Source organism: Rhinolophus sinicus, linkage group LG05 (genome assembly GCF_036562045.2).
Source record: "Rhinolophus sinicus isolate RSC01 linkage group LG05, ASM3656204v1, whole genome shotgun sequence".
Classification (NCBI taxonomy): Eukaryota; Metazoa; Chordata; class Mammalia; order Chiroptera; family Rhinolophidae; genus Rhinolophus; species Rhinolophus sinicus.
Window position 1 is genome coordinate 90,145,738 of NC_133755.1, and position 16,214 is coordinate 90,161,951.

The 16,214-nt window shown below is 57.0% G+C and overlaps 1 protein-coding gene across 1 annotated transcript; it reads right to left on the reverse strand.

Moving 5' to 3' along the window:
• Positions 1-1,630: 1,630 nt before the first annotated feature.
• Positions 1,631-16,111, reverse strand: CUL7 (cullin 7). The gene is made up of 26 exons (XM_074332952.1): positions 15,718-16,111; positions 14,267-14,854; positions 13,674-13,825; positions 13,035-13,535; positions 11,784-11,922; positions 11,484-11,683; positions 10,989-11,217; positions 10,195-10,432; positions 10,006-10,111; positions 8,741-8,968; positions 8,365-8,455; positions 8,091-8,262; positions 7,813-7,918; positions 7,417-7,512; positions 7,055-7,230; positions 6,612-6,745; positions 6,092-6,274; positions 5,726-5,832; positions 5,466-5,648; positions 4,449-4,609; positions 4,060-4,276; positions 3,686-3,944; positions 2,814-2,959; positions 2,554-2,680; positions 2,269-2,474; positions 1,631-2,024 (listed from the first exon to the last, which is right to left on the reverse strand). Exons 2-26 carry the CDS (start codon positions 14,844-14,846, stop codon positions 1,701-1,703), a joined length of 5,061 nt encoding a protein of 1,686 aa, XP_074189053.1. The 5' UTR covers positions 14,847-14,854; positions 15,718-16,111; the 3' UTR covers positions 1,631-1,700.
• Between the last annotated feature and the right edge of the window lie 103 nt (positions 16,112-16,214).

The window sequence follows — 16,214 nt, forward strand, 5'->3', positions numbered from 1 at the left end:
GGACCGCTCACTGGATTACTGCATTTGGGCAAAGCAACCAGGCCTGAGTCTGGGACGGGGGTTAACTTGTGTGCTCAGAACAGTGAGCAGCACGGGAGATGCAGGGCTTGGGGGCCACAGCTGGTGTGTCCCCTTAACTGCTGGAGACTCGTCCATTGCAGATGAGCAAGAAGGTCTCCCTGGGAGGCTGAGGAGCAGGGTGACTGAGGAGGATGAAGAAGGGGTTGAGCCAGTGCTGTGAGGAAGACCAGTGGCACAGAGCTTAGCTCATGCAGGAGCCCGCGAGGGTGGCAGTGGGAGAAAGCTACCCTGTTCCTGACACGTGTGTTCTGCCCTGGCTGCTACAGCAAGGGGCTCTGGGTTTCTGGTGGGAAGGACAGGCTCATACGGAGCACGGAGGCCCAGAGGACAGAAAGCTCTGGCTCCTGAGACTAGCATTTTGGGACTGGCCTGGACTGTTAAGAGAGTAGACCATGATCTCTGACAGGTGGAGGCACCCAAGTGACAACTGCAGCAGCCCGTGTGCCCTGGGGCCCTCTGTAGCCTGAGACTGCAGCTGCCTGCCTGTCTTCTGCCTCATGGAACAGTGTGGACCTATAGGAGGGTTCTGTGAGAACCACTGACACCACCATGGGGCCACCATACTGCAAAGCAAAGCAAGTAGGGCCTTGTCCACCCTCTGTTGGTCCTCCGGTTTGTTGCCTCGTCCTGGGCAGACTCCCAAGCCCTGGACTCTTTTTCCCTGAGCAATTCTCTAAATCTCAGTCTAGGTGGCACCTTGTTCTTGCTGTCTGGCCTCTGTGCCCTCTCACTACCTGCATCTTCCCTGCCCCTTCTGCCTCCTGTAGTTTTCTTCTAGTCACCTTGGTTGCAAGAACCATGAACTCAGTATGCCTGGGTCCCTCCTTCCCTGCTCCCCTCCTGGCCCCTGCACGGGGACTCAGCCTGACCCGTCCTGCTTCAGCGTGGATGGAGCCAGGGGAGCCAATCAGCAGTACAGGCCTTCCTATGGGGCTAGTGGGCTTTGCCAACAGTGTGCAGCTCTGCACGGCCAAAAGAGGGCAACAAAGAGGAGCTCATGGGAGCTGCCGTTCCATGTAGGTCTGCTTCCAACCCACATCCCCAAGTGTCCAGACTGCACACGTTCAGGCTCCTGGGTACTTGCAGTGGCTGCAAAGCTCCATTGCCTCACCTTCCCTGTCAGCCTTACCTAGGCAAGGGGCAACGCACTCACTGCTGGGTGTGGTAGCCATTGGCAAAGTCTTTCCCATGTCAGATGCTCCCACACCTGGTGCTCATGTCCCACAGTGACTGGTCCAATTCCACAATGAAGGAAAATGGAGCCCTGCTTGATACTCTGCCAAGTTATATGCCATCCAGCTCGCACAGCAATGTGCGCTTGGGTCTCCCGCCAGCCAGGTGAAAGCACTTCTGATCCCACACCCTCTGGGAAGGGGTGGAGACCCATCCGTCCACTTAATCTCCTGCCAAGAGGGGGATGCTAAGACACACCTGACTCCCTCCAAGTTTCTTCCCCGGCTGCCATCTTCACTCTAGGACTGACTCCCAGCATGGAATGAAACAGCCTCAGGGCCAGAGGGCCAGGAAAGCAGTCACCACACAGGCCACGTACTCAAACTCCTGCATTTTATTTGTGTAGAAAGCCCCAGCCCTACCTAGCCCTGACCCCCTGTCCAGGGCTACCGGAAAGTGGAGAAGCTCTGGGTGCCGGTGCAGGAGGCATAGGGCACGCCCCGAGAGCGAATCTGCAGGGTGTGGAAGGTGAGGGGCGGGTTGGGGCCCGAGGACCCTGGGTTCAGGGACTCGGTGTGCGGCTCCATCACAGTCACGGGGACTGCATAGGACAGCATGTGGGGCCGCTCATCATGGCGTCTCACCGTGCCCTTGCCCAGGAGGTGCAGGATGCAAGACAGGACATCGGTACTGCTGCAGGCAGACCCCCTCCCAAGGCTGCTGACTAAACCCCTGGGAGGACACGGGCCCTTCTTCCAAGCCTCCAGTACCTGGTATGGAGAGAGAAGGGGGAGCAAGGGAAGGTCAGAGACATCCAGCTCACCCCACCTCTAGCGTCTACTCCAAGCATGAGCTGCCAAGACAGTGCGCCCTAAGGACACCAGTGGCACCCCAACCTGACTCGTCACAAACTTACAGCCTCCATAGTGAACCAGAGGCTTCAAATGTGGACCCACCCCTCACTGTGGACTGTTCCCCCCAATGCTCCCTTACCTCCTGCCCACCCCTGCCTACCAGACAGACAAGCTGGTCAATGTGCAGACCCTCGTCCCCGTGGGCTTTGAGGATTCGGACGATGATGCAATTCAGAAGGTTCCGTCTCTTCTCCAGGTTCCGGCCCTCCTCATCCTCAGCTTTCAGGTAGGTCTGAGGTGGGATGAGCCACACGTTCCCCCTCCTGGGCCGGAGCTCCTCACTATCATCTCGAATCTTGAGCACCCCTGAAATAAGCACCGGTCACTTGGTGGGGGGCCCACATCAAGGTTGTCCCTGACAGGGCCCTCTGACCTAAGGACATACCTCCTGGGACATCCTTTTGCTCGTGAAGGTCCAAGGGGCCCCTGGAAGAGGTAAGAGGCCCAATCGCCTGGTTCAGCATGTCTGGAGAGAGCCCTGAGAGCGCCAGCAGACTCTCCAAGGAGACGGCCTTAAGAGAAGAGGAGGGAACACTCAGGGCCTCCCCAAGGGGTGGAACGGAGAAAGCGGAGGGAAGGATAGTTTTAGGGAAAAAAGGTGAGGGACGAGGTGGGAGAGAGCAGGAAGGCAGGGGACTCAGCCACCTTCAGGTCGTTGAGATACAGCAGCAGCCACATCTGCACGGTGGACACATGCAGAGTCTGGTCCCCAAACTGCACCTCAGCCCGGCCCAGCCATGTCCACTGCAGTCGCCTGGGGGGGCCCTGCTCTAGGGCAGGGTAGCTCTGCCCTGAGAAGGATCAGGGAGAAAGAGGGAGACAAAGAGCGGGGAAAGGATGGAGGCGGGGCTGGTGAGGGCACCCCACTGGTTGAGCTTTGTCCCCACGTGTCTGCAGAGCATGCGGCACAGCATTTGTGGGCACGGTGGTTCCTGCCCCGAGTGTTCTCTGTGCTGCGTCCTAGGTGAGCTTCAGGCATCTGGAAGCCCACCGTGTGCCTAGCCCTGTACCAGGTGGGCTCTGATCGGAGCCTTCGAGGAGTTCCCCATTTTTTTTAGGGAGACAAAACCATGAAAGAAGGAAGGACCAGGGCTCTTATCAAAATATCTGTGAGAGAGGAGGTATGTCTCCTTCATTAGTCTGGGACTCCCTGAGGGCCAGTCTCAAGCTCTCCCCCCTCCTCTGTCACTGCGCAGTCCAGAATCAGCTTAGGTTGCAGGGACTCGCCAGGAGCCAGACACCGACCACTGAGGGGGAGCCCTTTTTCGTGGCCTCAAGTGCCTCCTGCCTCCATCCTCCCCACCACCCACAAAGAGAGTCCTGGGTCTGCTATTAAGGACAGAAAAGGCAACAGTCTGACGCTCTGGTGCCGGGGAGCCCCACCCCCCAATGCAAACCTAACTTCCTGACCTTTCTTCTCAAATCCACCCCATCAAGGCTCCCAACGTCAGGGTCCACCCCACCCCCAGGCTCTTTCCCGGTATCCCAGCCCCCGTTCCTTCTGCCCAGCTCCTCACTCTTGTTGTAGAAGTTGGAGTATCGGTTCAAAGTGCCCCTCAGGTAGTAGGGCAGGCAGGTTTTGGGGTTCAGCGTGTGGCAGATGGAAGCAATGGGCCAGCAGCGTGGTGATAAGACTAACACAGACACTTCCGGCATCGCCCCTTCATAGTACAGGTCCTCGTTCTCCTCCTCTTCTGTCACATCTGCTGCCGCTGCTGCCCCCGCTTCCTCTTCCTTCTCTCTCTCAGGCTCCTGGCCACTGGCCTCATGGCCCACCTGAAGAAGGAGCACGGGGTTCCCAAAACCCAGTGAGCCTCCTCTGGCCTGCTCTATGGCTCTCTTCCTTCCTACCCTCCCATTTGTACTAGCAAATCCCTTCCCTGGCACGCACCTGTATTTTCTTCTCCGTGTCCTCCAGCTTCAGGAGTTCCTGATCGAGCCGTTGGAGCTGGTAGACGTGGAACTGGCGCTGCAGCTCCTCAGAGGTGCTCAGACTCTGCAGCATCTGCTGGGGGAGGCGGTTGGGGAAGCAGGGACCGATCTGCTCCAGCACGGCCCCCTCCAGCCAGCTGGAGCCCAGGCTCAGGAGACGGTCCGCCATGTAATGCCTGCGGCACACACAGCCCAGGCAGAGCCTCAGTGTGGGCGCTCGGCATGGCCCGGCCTCCCGCTCCAGGACTCCTCCAGCCTGCCTGGACTCCCGACTCCCAAGGCCCCGCGAGCTGACCCTGCCCATCATCCTGCCTCCCCGCGACTCCCCCTGCCTAGGTCCATACTCACTGGTAGTAATGCTCAAAGGTGGTGGCTATCTCCAGGCCAGAGAAAATGAGGACGGTCTCCAGGCATCGCTGCAGCTGTGCCAGCATCTCCATTCCCCGGGCCCCACCAATCCGGCTGCCCTGGATCCGCTGGTCGATGTGCTGGGCAAACTGCTCACTCACCTGGGCAGTGGGATGAGCACAGGAAAAGCATGAAAGAGCAAGTGGAGGTGAGTGGGGAGGGTCTGAGGAAGTAGCTATGAATGGCTTCATAAATTGGTCAATACTTTCATAACACTTTATACAATCGTTAACAATTGTCCAAATTAACAATGAAAAGTTGTTTTTCACATTGAGCATGTCTAAAAATCAAACTAATAAGAGCAATTTAATATGAGGAAATAAGTTATGTGCACAAAGATGGTCACACTGCGGTGTCACTAATAAAATAAAATGACCGGAAGCAACACAGGCAGCCACTACTTCCCGCTCCCACGGCACCGTTCTCTGCTTACCAGGGAGCTTGTCCCATTTTAATTAATCTATCATTTGCTTAACTCTGTGTCTTCCCTAGAAGATTGTCAACTTTGAGGGGAGGGACTTCATCTATCTACAGTTCTTATCACAGTGCCTGACACATTTTAACCACTTAGTAAATATTTATGGGTTGATGGGAATGAGGGAGTAAATTACAGTACATCCCTTAGATGGAATTTATGCACAAATGAAAAATAAGGACAAACAGCAACAATGGAAGAAGCTTTCACTTGTGATGAGAAAACAAGATAAAGTATTTTAGCGCCTCGTGAGTAAACTGTTAAGTCATGCACACGAACAGAAAAAAGTATATCAAAATATATTAGGATGACACACTGAGGGTCACTGTTTGTTTTCTTCTTTTGAATTTTTGATAACATGGTTACATACCAATCCATGTTGCTTGTTGAATGGGAAAGGAAGGCTGGGCCATCTTGGGGAGGTGGGGACGGGAGAGTGTGTGGGAAGAGGCCCAGGGCTGAGACGAGGGTGGGCGGCTTACGTGGGCAGCTCTGAGAAAAGGGAGCTTGAGCAAGGCACCAGCACAGCCGTTCTGCAGCGCCAGCAAGAAGGCTGCCCGTGGCCCAAACAGCTCAGAGCTCGACTTCTGCAGGTTATGGAAGTGTTCACAGTAGCGGGGCACAAAGTCATCATCCCGCCAGTGTGCGGTCAGAAAGTTGTTCACCTGGGGAGAAGGGGCAGCAGCGTGAAGAGGCAACCCAACGCACCACCGTTCCAGGGCCCCACAGCCGCCCTGCCCACCTGCTCCTCCACCGCCGCCCGCCAACAGCGAGTCAGGTTTCTCATGATGCTGCTGGGAAGCCCCCGGGTGGCCAGGGAGCTCCAGTCATGGCTTCTGTTTCTGCCTTCTGTGGAGACAGACAGAGGGGTAGAGGCAAGGTGGGGGCAGCCCCCAGCTCCTGGGTCCCCATTCAAAACTGAGCCCTGGGGCCTTTTCTGACATGCTGCCACCCAAAATCATGCTCCTGGGATGGGGTCACAGAAACTGGAAGATGAATAGGCTGAGCATGTAGTGGGGGGGGGGGTACAGAAGCCTACAGTATGCCAGCGGGGGCACATAGGGCAATGCCCCTAACCTGAGCACCCATCTGAATCCCTGGTACTCACTGGGCCGAAGAGTGGTCACCACAGCAGGGGGCGCCTCGCAGGGCTCCACGTGCACCAGTAGGTGGGTGAGGCGGCGCACTCTTGAGGAGAAAGCCGCTGCGCGGCTCTGAGGGTTGTGGGCAGCGTCCCGACACTCCAGGTACTGGTCCAGCAGCCAGCCCAGGGGGCTGACGCCGTCCTCATCTAGAGGGCGGGATAAACAAGCCAAGGCAGGGCATGTCTCCAGGGCAGTGGGAGAGGCTGGCTGGACGGGAGCGTGGAGCAAGATTGGTTGGACAGAATGATACGGGGAAGGGACGTAGCAAAGCCCCTCCCAATCTCAGTGTCAGCTGGCACCTGAGAGACATGGGAAAGGAGGCGGCCCCTGGGTTGTGAGAAGAGGGGCACTGGGGTTCCAAACAAACACAGATACCAAAAGGGCCAAGAGCATAAGCCAGGCGGCTCTAGGGTAGAGCAAGAAGAGGCTGGTCAGGGGGGCCAACAACGGGATGGTAAAGGGGCCGGGGGTCAGGATGGTTACCGGGGGAGGTGATATTCTGCACCAGTGGGCTGACCAGGGCCTCCCAGCAGGTCTTGCCCAGGGCTTGGGCAGCTTCATTGTCAGGGAGGAAGCGGTCAGCAAAATTCTGCTCCTGGCGCAGAGCCCCGTTGAGCCTGGGGATGAGGATGGGGAGGAAGGCGTCAGGGGCTGGGGGCATAGGTGACCTCAGCATCCACCTAGACTAAGATTGTCAGCAACCAGATAAAATCCCCACTCGGTACTTGACAACTCCCCTGTTAACTGGCATATCCCATTCCCAGCCCACCAGAGAAATCTCTATTCTTTCCTCCCTCCCCAAACTGCAGGACACTCCAGCCCCTGTCCAAGCATGTTAGCCCTCCATCGTACGCCCTCCCAGCGGTCATCTGTAATGCACACACACACACACACACACACACACACACACACACGCTTACACACACCTAGAACTCAGGTGCAGGAGGCTCCTCCGGTCCTCCGCTATGTCCTGGCTCCAGGCCTGTGCCCGAACCATGTAGAAGAGGCGTGTGTGACGACACAGCTGCTCCCGGAACACTGGCCAGAACGTGGGCTTAGGGCCCAGGACCTCCAACCCCCGAATGCGCGTGTCAATGCCACCCTGCAATGCCACAGGCCTATATTCACCAGGTCCACATTCTGCTCCAGATGGGCTGGGCTCAGCCACATCCTCATGCTTCTCTGCTGGAGCTGCCCACGACCCAGGCTGCAGCTCGGGCCCACGGTCTGCAAGTCACGGGGCCCAGAGCTTCATGCCCGGGAGCCACACCCCACACCCCTGCTTGACCTGCTGGCAGCGCTTTATGCGAATCTGGACGATGGGCCAGAAGCGGTTCAGGTTCTCCAGGAGGGTCACCCGGCTGGCGGAGGGCATCACATTGACCTGGCAGAAGCAGAGAGGGTGGTCACCTCCACATCTGTGGATGAGAGTGCTGAGAGCACCCACACCTGCTCCTGTCCCCTCACCGAGTCCCTTCATTCCCCAGCCCTGGGATGTGTGGGGTTCCTAATGGAGAGGTCCTAATGCCACCCTCACTCTTCAGGGCCTAATGCTGTCACCTAGGCACAGGGATAAAGGTCTCTCCTTTCTATGGGACACAAGACGGAGAAATGCTGGAGTTCAGGAGTCTGGGCAGCAGGGCAGATCCTGTGAGGGGAGGTCTAATGGCACAGGGGTCCCTACCGAGTTGAGTTCTGTGTTAAGAGAGCTGGTGCTGTCACCCCCGAATACCACCACGCTGGCCGGCATGTAGCTCGAATCTTCACCAGCCACCAGCAGAGTCAGTTGCCTGGGAGCACGGAAGAGGAACTAATTGGAACCGGAACCAGTCACGTCCTTGTAGACAGAGCCAAGGGGACTCTTTGGTCATGTTCAGGGGCATGATGATTGCCCCAGACACACACAGGGAAGTCAAGAGAAAGTGTAGGTGTGTGGCTAAGCATGTGCATGGAGCACGTTACCTGATAAGGACGCCCTGGCGCATGTGCAAGGTGATGTAGTGGGAGCCGGTGCTGCCGTTGGACTCCCAGTAGGTCTTGGGGTTGCGGTCCGTCAGCTTGCCGGCCCGGTGCGGGTTGGAGGACACCTCCACCTTCTCCCAGCACTTGTCCTCTTTCACTTCTACACTGGAGCCTGGGGGCAAGTGGGAAGGGGTGGCTGTCACAGCCATGTGGGCATGGAGGCAAAACAGATGTAGGAGTGGGGACATGGAGTAATGTGGGGACAGGCACAAACCCTGGCACAGATATCTGAGGAACACGTCAAAGAAGGGAATGTTGATGGGTCGGTGGGTTCGTCTGTGGTCTTCGATCTGACCCAGCACCATCTGCAGCCGGAACGTCAGAGAGAAGGGGCGTGGGGAGGAGGGAGGAACACAGAGAAACGTACAGAAACACATACGGAGAAAGACCCAGCAGCAAGGAGACTTCCTCCATCACACTGGCAGAGCAGGACCAGACCGGGCAGAGGGGCAGAGAACAAATGCCCCCAGGTTCAGTAGACTCTCCTGCCTTTCTCAGCTTCTGAAACACACCCCCTTCCCTTCCACCGCTCGCTTTCGTAGTCTTACCCAGCTGGGAACTCACGAGTGTCCCTTGCCCTCCCTCCTGACCTGGATACAGCCTCCCAGGATGTTGGTGGTGAGTTTCCGGTAGAGGTGGGCATGCTTCTCGCACTTAAACACCATGTCCCGCAGCTCCTGAGCCAGCTCCAGCTTCCCCAGGTGCTTCTCCAGGGCCTTGGAGATGGCATCTCGGGCTCCCAGCTGATTCAGCACCACGGCGTAGTCCCTGCTCACGGAGGCCAGGCGGTGCAGGAAGAAAATGAGTTCCTGGAGCACCTGGGATAGCGGGAGGGGGAGGGGAATAAAGGGGACGAGGCACGGGCCACAAGGGCATTTCCAGTAGTATTTACTATCCACCCAGGGTGTGCTGGGTGCGGGGGCTACTGCAGGTACAAGACAGAGTGAGGAAGTCAAGTGTCACGGATCGGGGAGGCACGAGGGCGGGGTGGAGACAGGGAACCAAAGACAAACTAAATGGAAAAGCCAGGGGAGGCCCTGGCCCCCTGGGGTTCTCAGTGACTGATTCTGTTGGCAATAGGTGCACAGAGCATCCTGCTTGTTCCTTTGCAGGCCCAGCTGTCCCGAGACCCAGCTGTGGAGCTGCGTTTTGAGATCCTCAGGCCCTAAGCATAGACACGTCAGCAGAGAGGGGGCCGAGGGACTGGATGTGTGTGGGCACACTGAGTTCAGTCCACCTCGGAAACTGAAATCTGGCCAACAGCCAAAGGTCTATACAGCAGACCCCCCGCCCCCCGCCACCATAACTCTAGTTCTCTGGCCCCTTCCCAAGCCTTCTGTGCCCAGAACGTCTCTGTGGCAGAGGACTCTGGGATGTGATGGTCCCCTCCGCCTCCTTCGTCCCCTTTGCCCCCACAGGTCCAGCCAAACAGGAGCCACTAAGGCTCTTAACCCAATATGAACGTAACCTTTTGTGTAAGGGAAATGGCAAATAAGACTATACATTTGATCATATATTTGCATCAGGAAACACAGGAAGGATACATACATTAACGCAAGTGGTTACCATTAAGGGGCATGTGGGGGGCATTGAGAGAACCGGGATTCTGGTGGGAGTGAGAACTCTCAATGCATACCACCTTGTTATATCATTTTGATTTATGAACTGTGTGAAGGTATTCCCTATTTAAAAGAAAAAGTAAAATTCTGTTTTAAAAACAAAACCCAAACCAAGAGTGGGAAGGCTCCACTGTGCCTTTCGGAGCCCCAAGCAGGGGTGGGGGGTTGGGGGATGCGGGCCTCCCTCAGAGGCCACCTCTGTCTTCTCAGCACCTCCCCAGAGCGGGGTGGAGTACCTCTCGGTCAGTGTCTGGGGACCGCAGGCAGGCCATGCAGGCATCCATGGCCTCATGCCAGGGGAGCAGCAGCGCCTCGGGGAAATCCACCAGTTGCATCAGGACCCTGGAAAGCAGGGAGCCGGGGGGAGAGAGATGCAGCCTATCACGGACCCCTCTGCCCAAGGCCACCCCTCACCAACCCCTCACCTCAAAACGGCCAGGTGCAGGGCCTTGTTGGCCGCTGGAGTGTCGAGGCCCCGCATTAGCGCGAGGAAAGGCTGGGGCTGCCGCTGCAGCAGCAGCAGGAGCTGTTTGACCTCGCTGTCCTGGGTCCCCTCTGAGCTGAGGGCTTGCTCCAGATCCAGGACGTTTTTCCCAGCTGGCCCATAACCCTCCATCAGACGCTGCAAGGGAGTGTTGGGGCACTGAGTCAGGGGTTCTTTTGCTACAGGATGGGGGAAGTCACAAGGGTTGGTCACTGTTAGTGATGTGAAGAATCAGAAAAGGCCAGATTCATAACTTGCAATCTAGTTTCCTAAAAATGCTTTTGATTTGTCCCCCTAAAAGTTAGGTTTGGGGGATCTCATAACATCTCTCATGTACTTATAAGACAGCTTCATGACAAATTTTACATTCTTAAAATTGCAAAGGAACTTCCTGTCTACCAACAGCAGAGCACATCCCTACATCCAAAAGCATGCAATAATTTGTTTTTCTCTACAGTACAAAAAACTAAACATGTGCATGTGTGTGTGTGTGTGGGGGGGTAGCTTTTTAAGGCTTCAAATCTCTTGCTATTTTCTAACTTTATATCCTCCTTGATTCTTTGGAGGGAGCACTTGTCTGCTCCCATTCCTTGCTTATCTCTAAGTTTCAGTTTCTTCCTAAGGTGCCATATCTTCCAGATAGCATTGCACAAAAACCAGCACAGACATCTGCCCTGGGCTCACGCGCTCCTGGAGGCCAGAGAGCAGAGCTGCTATGTCTGCTTGGCATCCCACCTTCCACTCTGGATGCATGTGCTGATTCCTGAGGCTTAGCCTGGGCTTCCAGCAGGGATGGGTAAGCCAGCTGCCCTGCCAGGGCCTTGGGCCCATATTTCCTGTAGACACGGCAGTTGAGCAGGTCCCTGAGAGAGCTGTCATCGAGTCGCTGTGGGAGAGCCAGCAGCAAGTCCTGGGCCAACTCCATGGGCACGGCCAGCTCAGCCAGGATGTCGTCATCCAGAATCTGTCATCGGGGAGAAGCTCTCACTACAGGCAGCCCTGCCAGCACAGAGGCTCCAGGGGCACTTCTCCATCCTGAACCTCTCATGGCTGGCAGCTGGCTCCTCCCAAACAGCTTGCCAACACCTCTGAACATTCTAGATCCCGTCCCCTGCAGCCACTTATACTATCTACCTCCACTTCCCATCCTTAGCCTTCCAGATGTTCTATCACAGTCCAGCCCTTGCAGAGGAGCCCTCCAACTTCTGCGTATCTCCAGGCCAGCGGTACCTCCCCATCCAGGTTCTCCTGGAGAATGTCCTGAAGAACCTCCTGATGGTCAGGTCCATCCAGCTTCTTGATGAAGAAGAGGAGCTCCCACCATTCGGCCTGAGTCAGGTGTTCACTCTCCTCAGCGTCCTCATCCTCAGGCAGCACATAGGGCACGGCGTACAGCTCTGTCATGGGCTTCCATCGCCAGGAGGGCAGGGCTGTGGAAATGGGGTACAGGGCACAGGGATGTCACTGCCCACCCAGCTAGACCATTGCTCCTGTGCTCCAAGCTGACCCCTGCTTCCTCTCTGGGCTCACCTACAGCCTGTGCTCCACTGACCACAGACCCCTGGTGCCCATCAGCCTCCACCACGTCCACAATGTCTTCCTCAAAGCCCAGAATCTCCAGCATGTGCCAGTGTACCCAATACGTGCGACCCGTTGATTCCCAAAGCACCTGAAAGACATGGGGGGAAAGAGAGGGAAGGGGAATAGAGGGCTCACTGAACTGGCTGTGGCCGAAAGATGAGGACATATAGCCCTCAGGTGACCACCTGGCCAGGTTTGGAAAAGCCTCCAAATAGCAAAACACTGGCATATGGAGAACACACACACACACACACACACACACACACACACACACACACACGATACCGCCTGTCCCCTTGCCTATCCTTAATGTCTTTTTTTTATTTTTAGATTTTTATTGGGGAAGGGGAACAGGACTTTATTGGGGAACAGTGTGTACTTCCAGGATTTTTTCCAAGTCAAGTTGTCCTTTCAATCGTAGTTGTGGAGGGTGCCATTCAGCTCCAGGTCCAGTTGCCCTTGTTAGTTGCGGGAGTCAAACCAGCAACCTTTGTGGTTGAGAGGATGCGCTCCAACCAACTCAGCCATCTGGGACCTCAGGGGCAGCTCAGCTCAAGGTGCCGTGTTCAATCTTAGTTGCAGGGGGCGCAGCCCACCATCCCTTGTGGGACTCGAAGAGTCCAACCAGCAACCTTGTGTTTGAGAGCCCACTGGCCCATGTGGGAATCGAACCAGCAGACTTCGGAGTTAGGAGCACGCAGCTCTAACCACCTGAGCCACCGGGCTGGCCCCTCCTTGATGTCTTATGCCCCTACACTTCCTCCTGGCCTCAATCACCCTGTCTCCCTGACCTTTGGAAAGTGTTGCTGTGTCAGTTTCTTCCACGGAGAGTCTTTCTGACCTCATAGCCTTCTAAACCCAGATGTTTCTTGGCCCTCTAAATGGCCTCCCTCTCAATTGCTGACCATTTAACCATTTCAATTCCCTTGGGGGTTTTCTCCTCGGGTGACCTGCCAGAGGCCCATGCATGGAAGCCCTAGTTATGCCCCACCCAAAACGATCCCCAGCAACCCTTCTCCCCGGCGGTTAGTGCTGAGTACGGAATGTGTACTCGGGACTTGGAACACACATTTATTATATTATTTAAAACAATCTCCCAAATCTAAAAAATTATTTTTTAAAAAACCCAAAAAATTTTACCAAAAAAACAAAACAGACCTCCTCCCACCCTGCGTGTCCCCCCACCACGCACTGGCTCACCTGCACTGGGGGCACACCGTTGTTGCTCTGCCGGAACTCGCCCTCGTCCCCGGCACTGATCTCCTCGAAGTCATCGAGCATGCGCACGCGCATGCCGGGCTGCAGCGTATCCCGGACATACAAGGCATAGGTGTTGCCACTCGCGAACTCACGTCGAGGGCGAAACCGCCTTGACCTCCTGAGGGAGGGCAGGGCCTGGGCGGGTGGCAGCCCTGGGCCTGCATCTGCCGCCTGGGGCTGGAAGATGGAGCAGGAGGACCGAGCCGAGGGCCCCTGTCTGCTCGCGGCCCAGTCCCAGCGCATGGCCTGCACCAGCTCTGAGATCAGGGTGCCCATGGCCATGCTGAACTCCAGCTCCAGCCGACCCCTCTCCCCACTCAGCTCATCCGCAGCAGAGCTGTTCTGGGCTCCTAGTTCTGCAGCACTGTCATTCAGCTGATCCAGGAGGGAGGTGACATGCAAATAGCGCTTTACCAGGGAGAAGAGCAGCCTTCCTGGGACCTGCAGGACACAACCTTTGGCCTATGTCCATTTTGTCCCAGGTTTAGCCCCTCTCTCCACACCATCCTCTATGGACAAGAATAAAGATCTGGTCCCCAGGTCTTCATAGCCTCACCCCCAATGCCCCCAACAGAATACCTGTGGTAGCTGAATGCCCTCGAAAGACATGGGATGTTCAGAGAGTGTGGCCTGTGCAAACAGAGCCAGCAGAGCACAGCGGCTGTCAAAATCCAGGTGTTTCTCAATGGCCTCTTGCTGGCTCAGTGACAGAAGGATCTGGGTCCGGGTGCCTGTAACCCACACCCCAATCAGTAACTGCTCCCTAACCACACTCTTCCCAGGCATCTCTCTTAAATCCCCTACGCTCTCAGTCCAATTGTTTGGTCACAACACACTAGGAATGACATGATTTACTTCAAAAGCCAAAACTTACTATCTTTTTCATGTACGTGAACGAATATATATACATATATATGTGTATATATACACAGTGCAATAGTGTAAAGTCTAAACTTTTTCTTTGCATAGAAAGTCAATTTCAATGAGGTTTTTGGGGACTGAGTCTTTCCTCTTTCTGCAGAGATGACCACACCTCTTTCCCACCTCCTTTTCTTCCAATTCTAAAAGGGCAGCAGAATCATTTACGGGCTGAGATCAGAGGCTCCTGCTGCAGCGAGGCCTGAGCCCACCCAGCCCCTCTCCTGCTTCCCCGTCCTCCCTACACTGCTCACCAGCATCATGGGAGGCCAGGGCTTGTATCATCCGGCCTGCACTCCATCGAATCTGATAATCGGGACTACTTAACATATGCATAAGCAAGTCCAGGACCCTTGGATCTTTGAAGACCCCAGTGAGGGGCTCGATGCTGGCATAGGCGCTGAGCACGTGGACAGTGTGAAGCAGAGGAGCCGGAGGGATGGTGCCCACACACTCCTCTAGCTGCCGAAGGGCCCTCTGAATCAGGGACTTCACATCAGTTTCCATCTCCCCCAGCACAGATTTGTCCAGGGTCCCCGCTTCCCCTGCAGTCTCCTGGGAAGGCCTGATAACCTGGCCATCCTCGCCCAGCATCTTGTGGCAGTTGGCATAGATCTCGTCGTTGGACATCCAGAGCAGGATGTGCTCAGCCTTGCAGTCCACCTGGCTAGAGCCCCCTTCCCCGTCCTCCCCGCGCCTGAGAATGAGCCAGCGGATCTGGTACTCAGGATGCCCATCGTGGCCCACCCGCTGTCGGAGCAGCTCATCAGGATAGGCGTGCAAGCCAGGCCCCAGGGGCACTCTGAATTCCCTGTAGCGGAGTTCCCCCACCATCCTGGCACCTAGGACACACGGGGAAAAGAGAACAGGCAAGCTAGAGTGAGAAGGGAGGTCAGAAAATCAAGGACGTCCAGGAGTGGAGAAGCAAAGTGGCACCAGCTATTGGGCTGGGTGGGGTAAAGCAGGGCCCAGGAGTTGCCTGCTGCAGGCTGGGTGGCGCCAGGCCTAAGGAGAGGAACACTGCGGTGTTTGTTCTGAGAGGACACAAAATTTGGGGGCTAAAAGGAAGGTCCAAGGCCCTGCAGCCTGAAGTGGGTTGGTTTTGAGCAGTGGGAAGGGGACAGTGAGGGCAGAGGAGCCTTGGAGTAACAAGCAAATCCCCGGGACGGGACAGCAGCCCTGGGAATGGGGTATGAGCAGCCCAGAGCCGGTGGTGTGTCGGGGGGAGCTGAAGAGCGATACCCGGGTGTGTATGGGAAGGGGTACTAGCCCCAATGCATGAAGCGCTGGGGTAAGAGTGTGAGTCTCAGAGGAAAGAGACCCCGAGAAGTGGTAGTGGAGTGAGGGCTCAAGGCGCGATGGGCTGGGAGGGACCGGTGGGCTGCAGGCGCTGATGCCTGAAAGCACTGGGGCAGCGCGGCCGGCGGGGGCGATGCGAGGCCTGGGACAGGGTGCGTTGGAGACCCGGTCGGTGAGGAGCGCGAGGCTTGGTGGACTCGGGTCGCGGATCCAAGAAGTCGGGGTGGGAGGTACGGGAGTGGGGACGCGGCAAGGGTGGGATGGGTGGATGGGCCGAATATATGAGAATCCCGAGGCACAGTGGAATGCGGGGACGCAAGGTCGGGTGTGGAGCGAGGCTTGGTGGGCTAGTGGGTGGAGGAAAACCCAGGGTAGGAGCAGGGGGCCGCGGCGGGGCTCTGGCCACCTTAGAAGTCGATGGGGGTCCTGGCGCGAGGCCTGTCCTTCGCTGAGCTAGGGACGGAGCGCAGACGATGGCGGCGAAGCTTGCGGAGATTTGGGCCCCGCCTGGGCCCCGGAAAGGGGTCCAGGCGAAGAGGCGGGAGGGGGCGTGCCTCTGCAGCACTGGCAGGCGGGCAGGGGGCAAGACGGGCAGGGGGCGTGGCGCGCAGGGCCCAGGCGCCCGGGGGCCGGACTACTGAGAGCCAACGAGCAGGATGCGGTCGCAGGGGCAGGGGAGGGCGGGGCTGCTCCCAGCCCGCGGCGCCGCCCGCCCAGCTCTAGGGGCTCCGACGCCGGTCCAGAGCCGCGGCTCTTTTCCGCCGGGCCCAGCGGAAAGCTAGGGGCCCTGGGGGAGCACCGGGGCGGAGCTGCGGGTGCCACCTCGGCGATGCGCGGCACCTCCTCCGCGCCTCCCTTTCCTCTTCCTTTTCGTCCTCCCTCCTGCCACCGGAAGTGCTTTCC

What these genes read in the sequence shown, in the direction of transcription:
- CUL7 (XM_074332952.1), bottom strand. Translation starts at nt 14,846, where the DNA reads ATGGTGGGGGAACTCCGCTACAGGGAATTCAGAGTGCCCCTGGGGCCT. An exon ending in ACGGTGTGCCCCCAGTGCAG is followed by an intron (nt 11,923 to 13,034) that starts GTGAGCCAGTGC and finishes CATGTCTTTCAG; the next exon opens with GTGCTTTGGGAATCAACGGG. An exon ending in GCAAAAGGATGTCCCAGGAG is followed by an intron (nt 2,475 to 2,553) that starts GTATGTCCTTAG and finishes TGCTTATTTCAG; the next exon opens with GGGTGCTCAAGATTCGAGAT.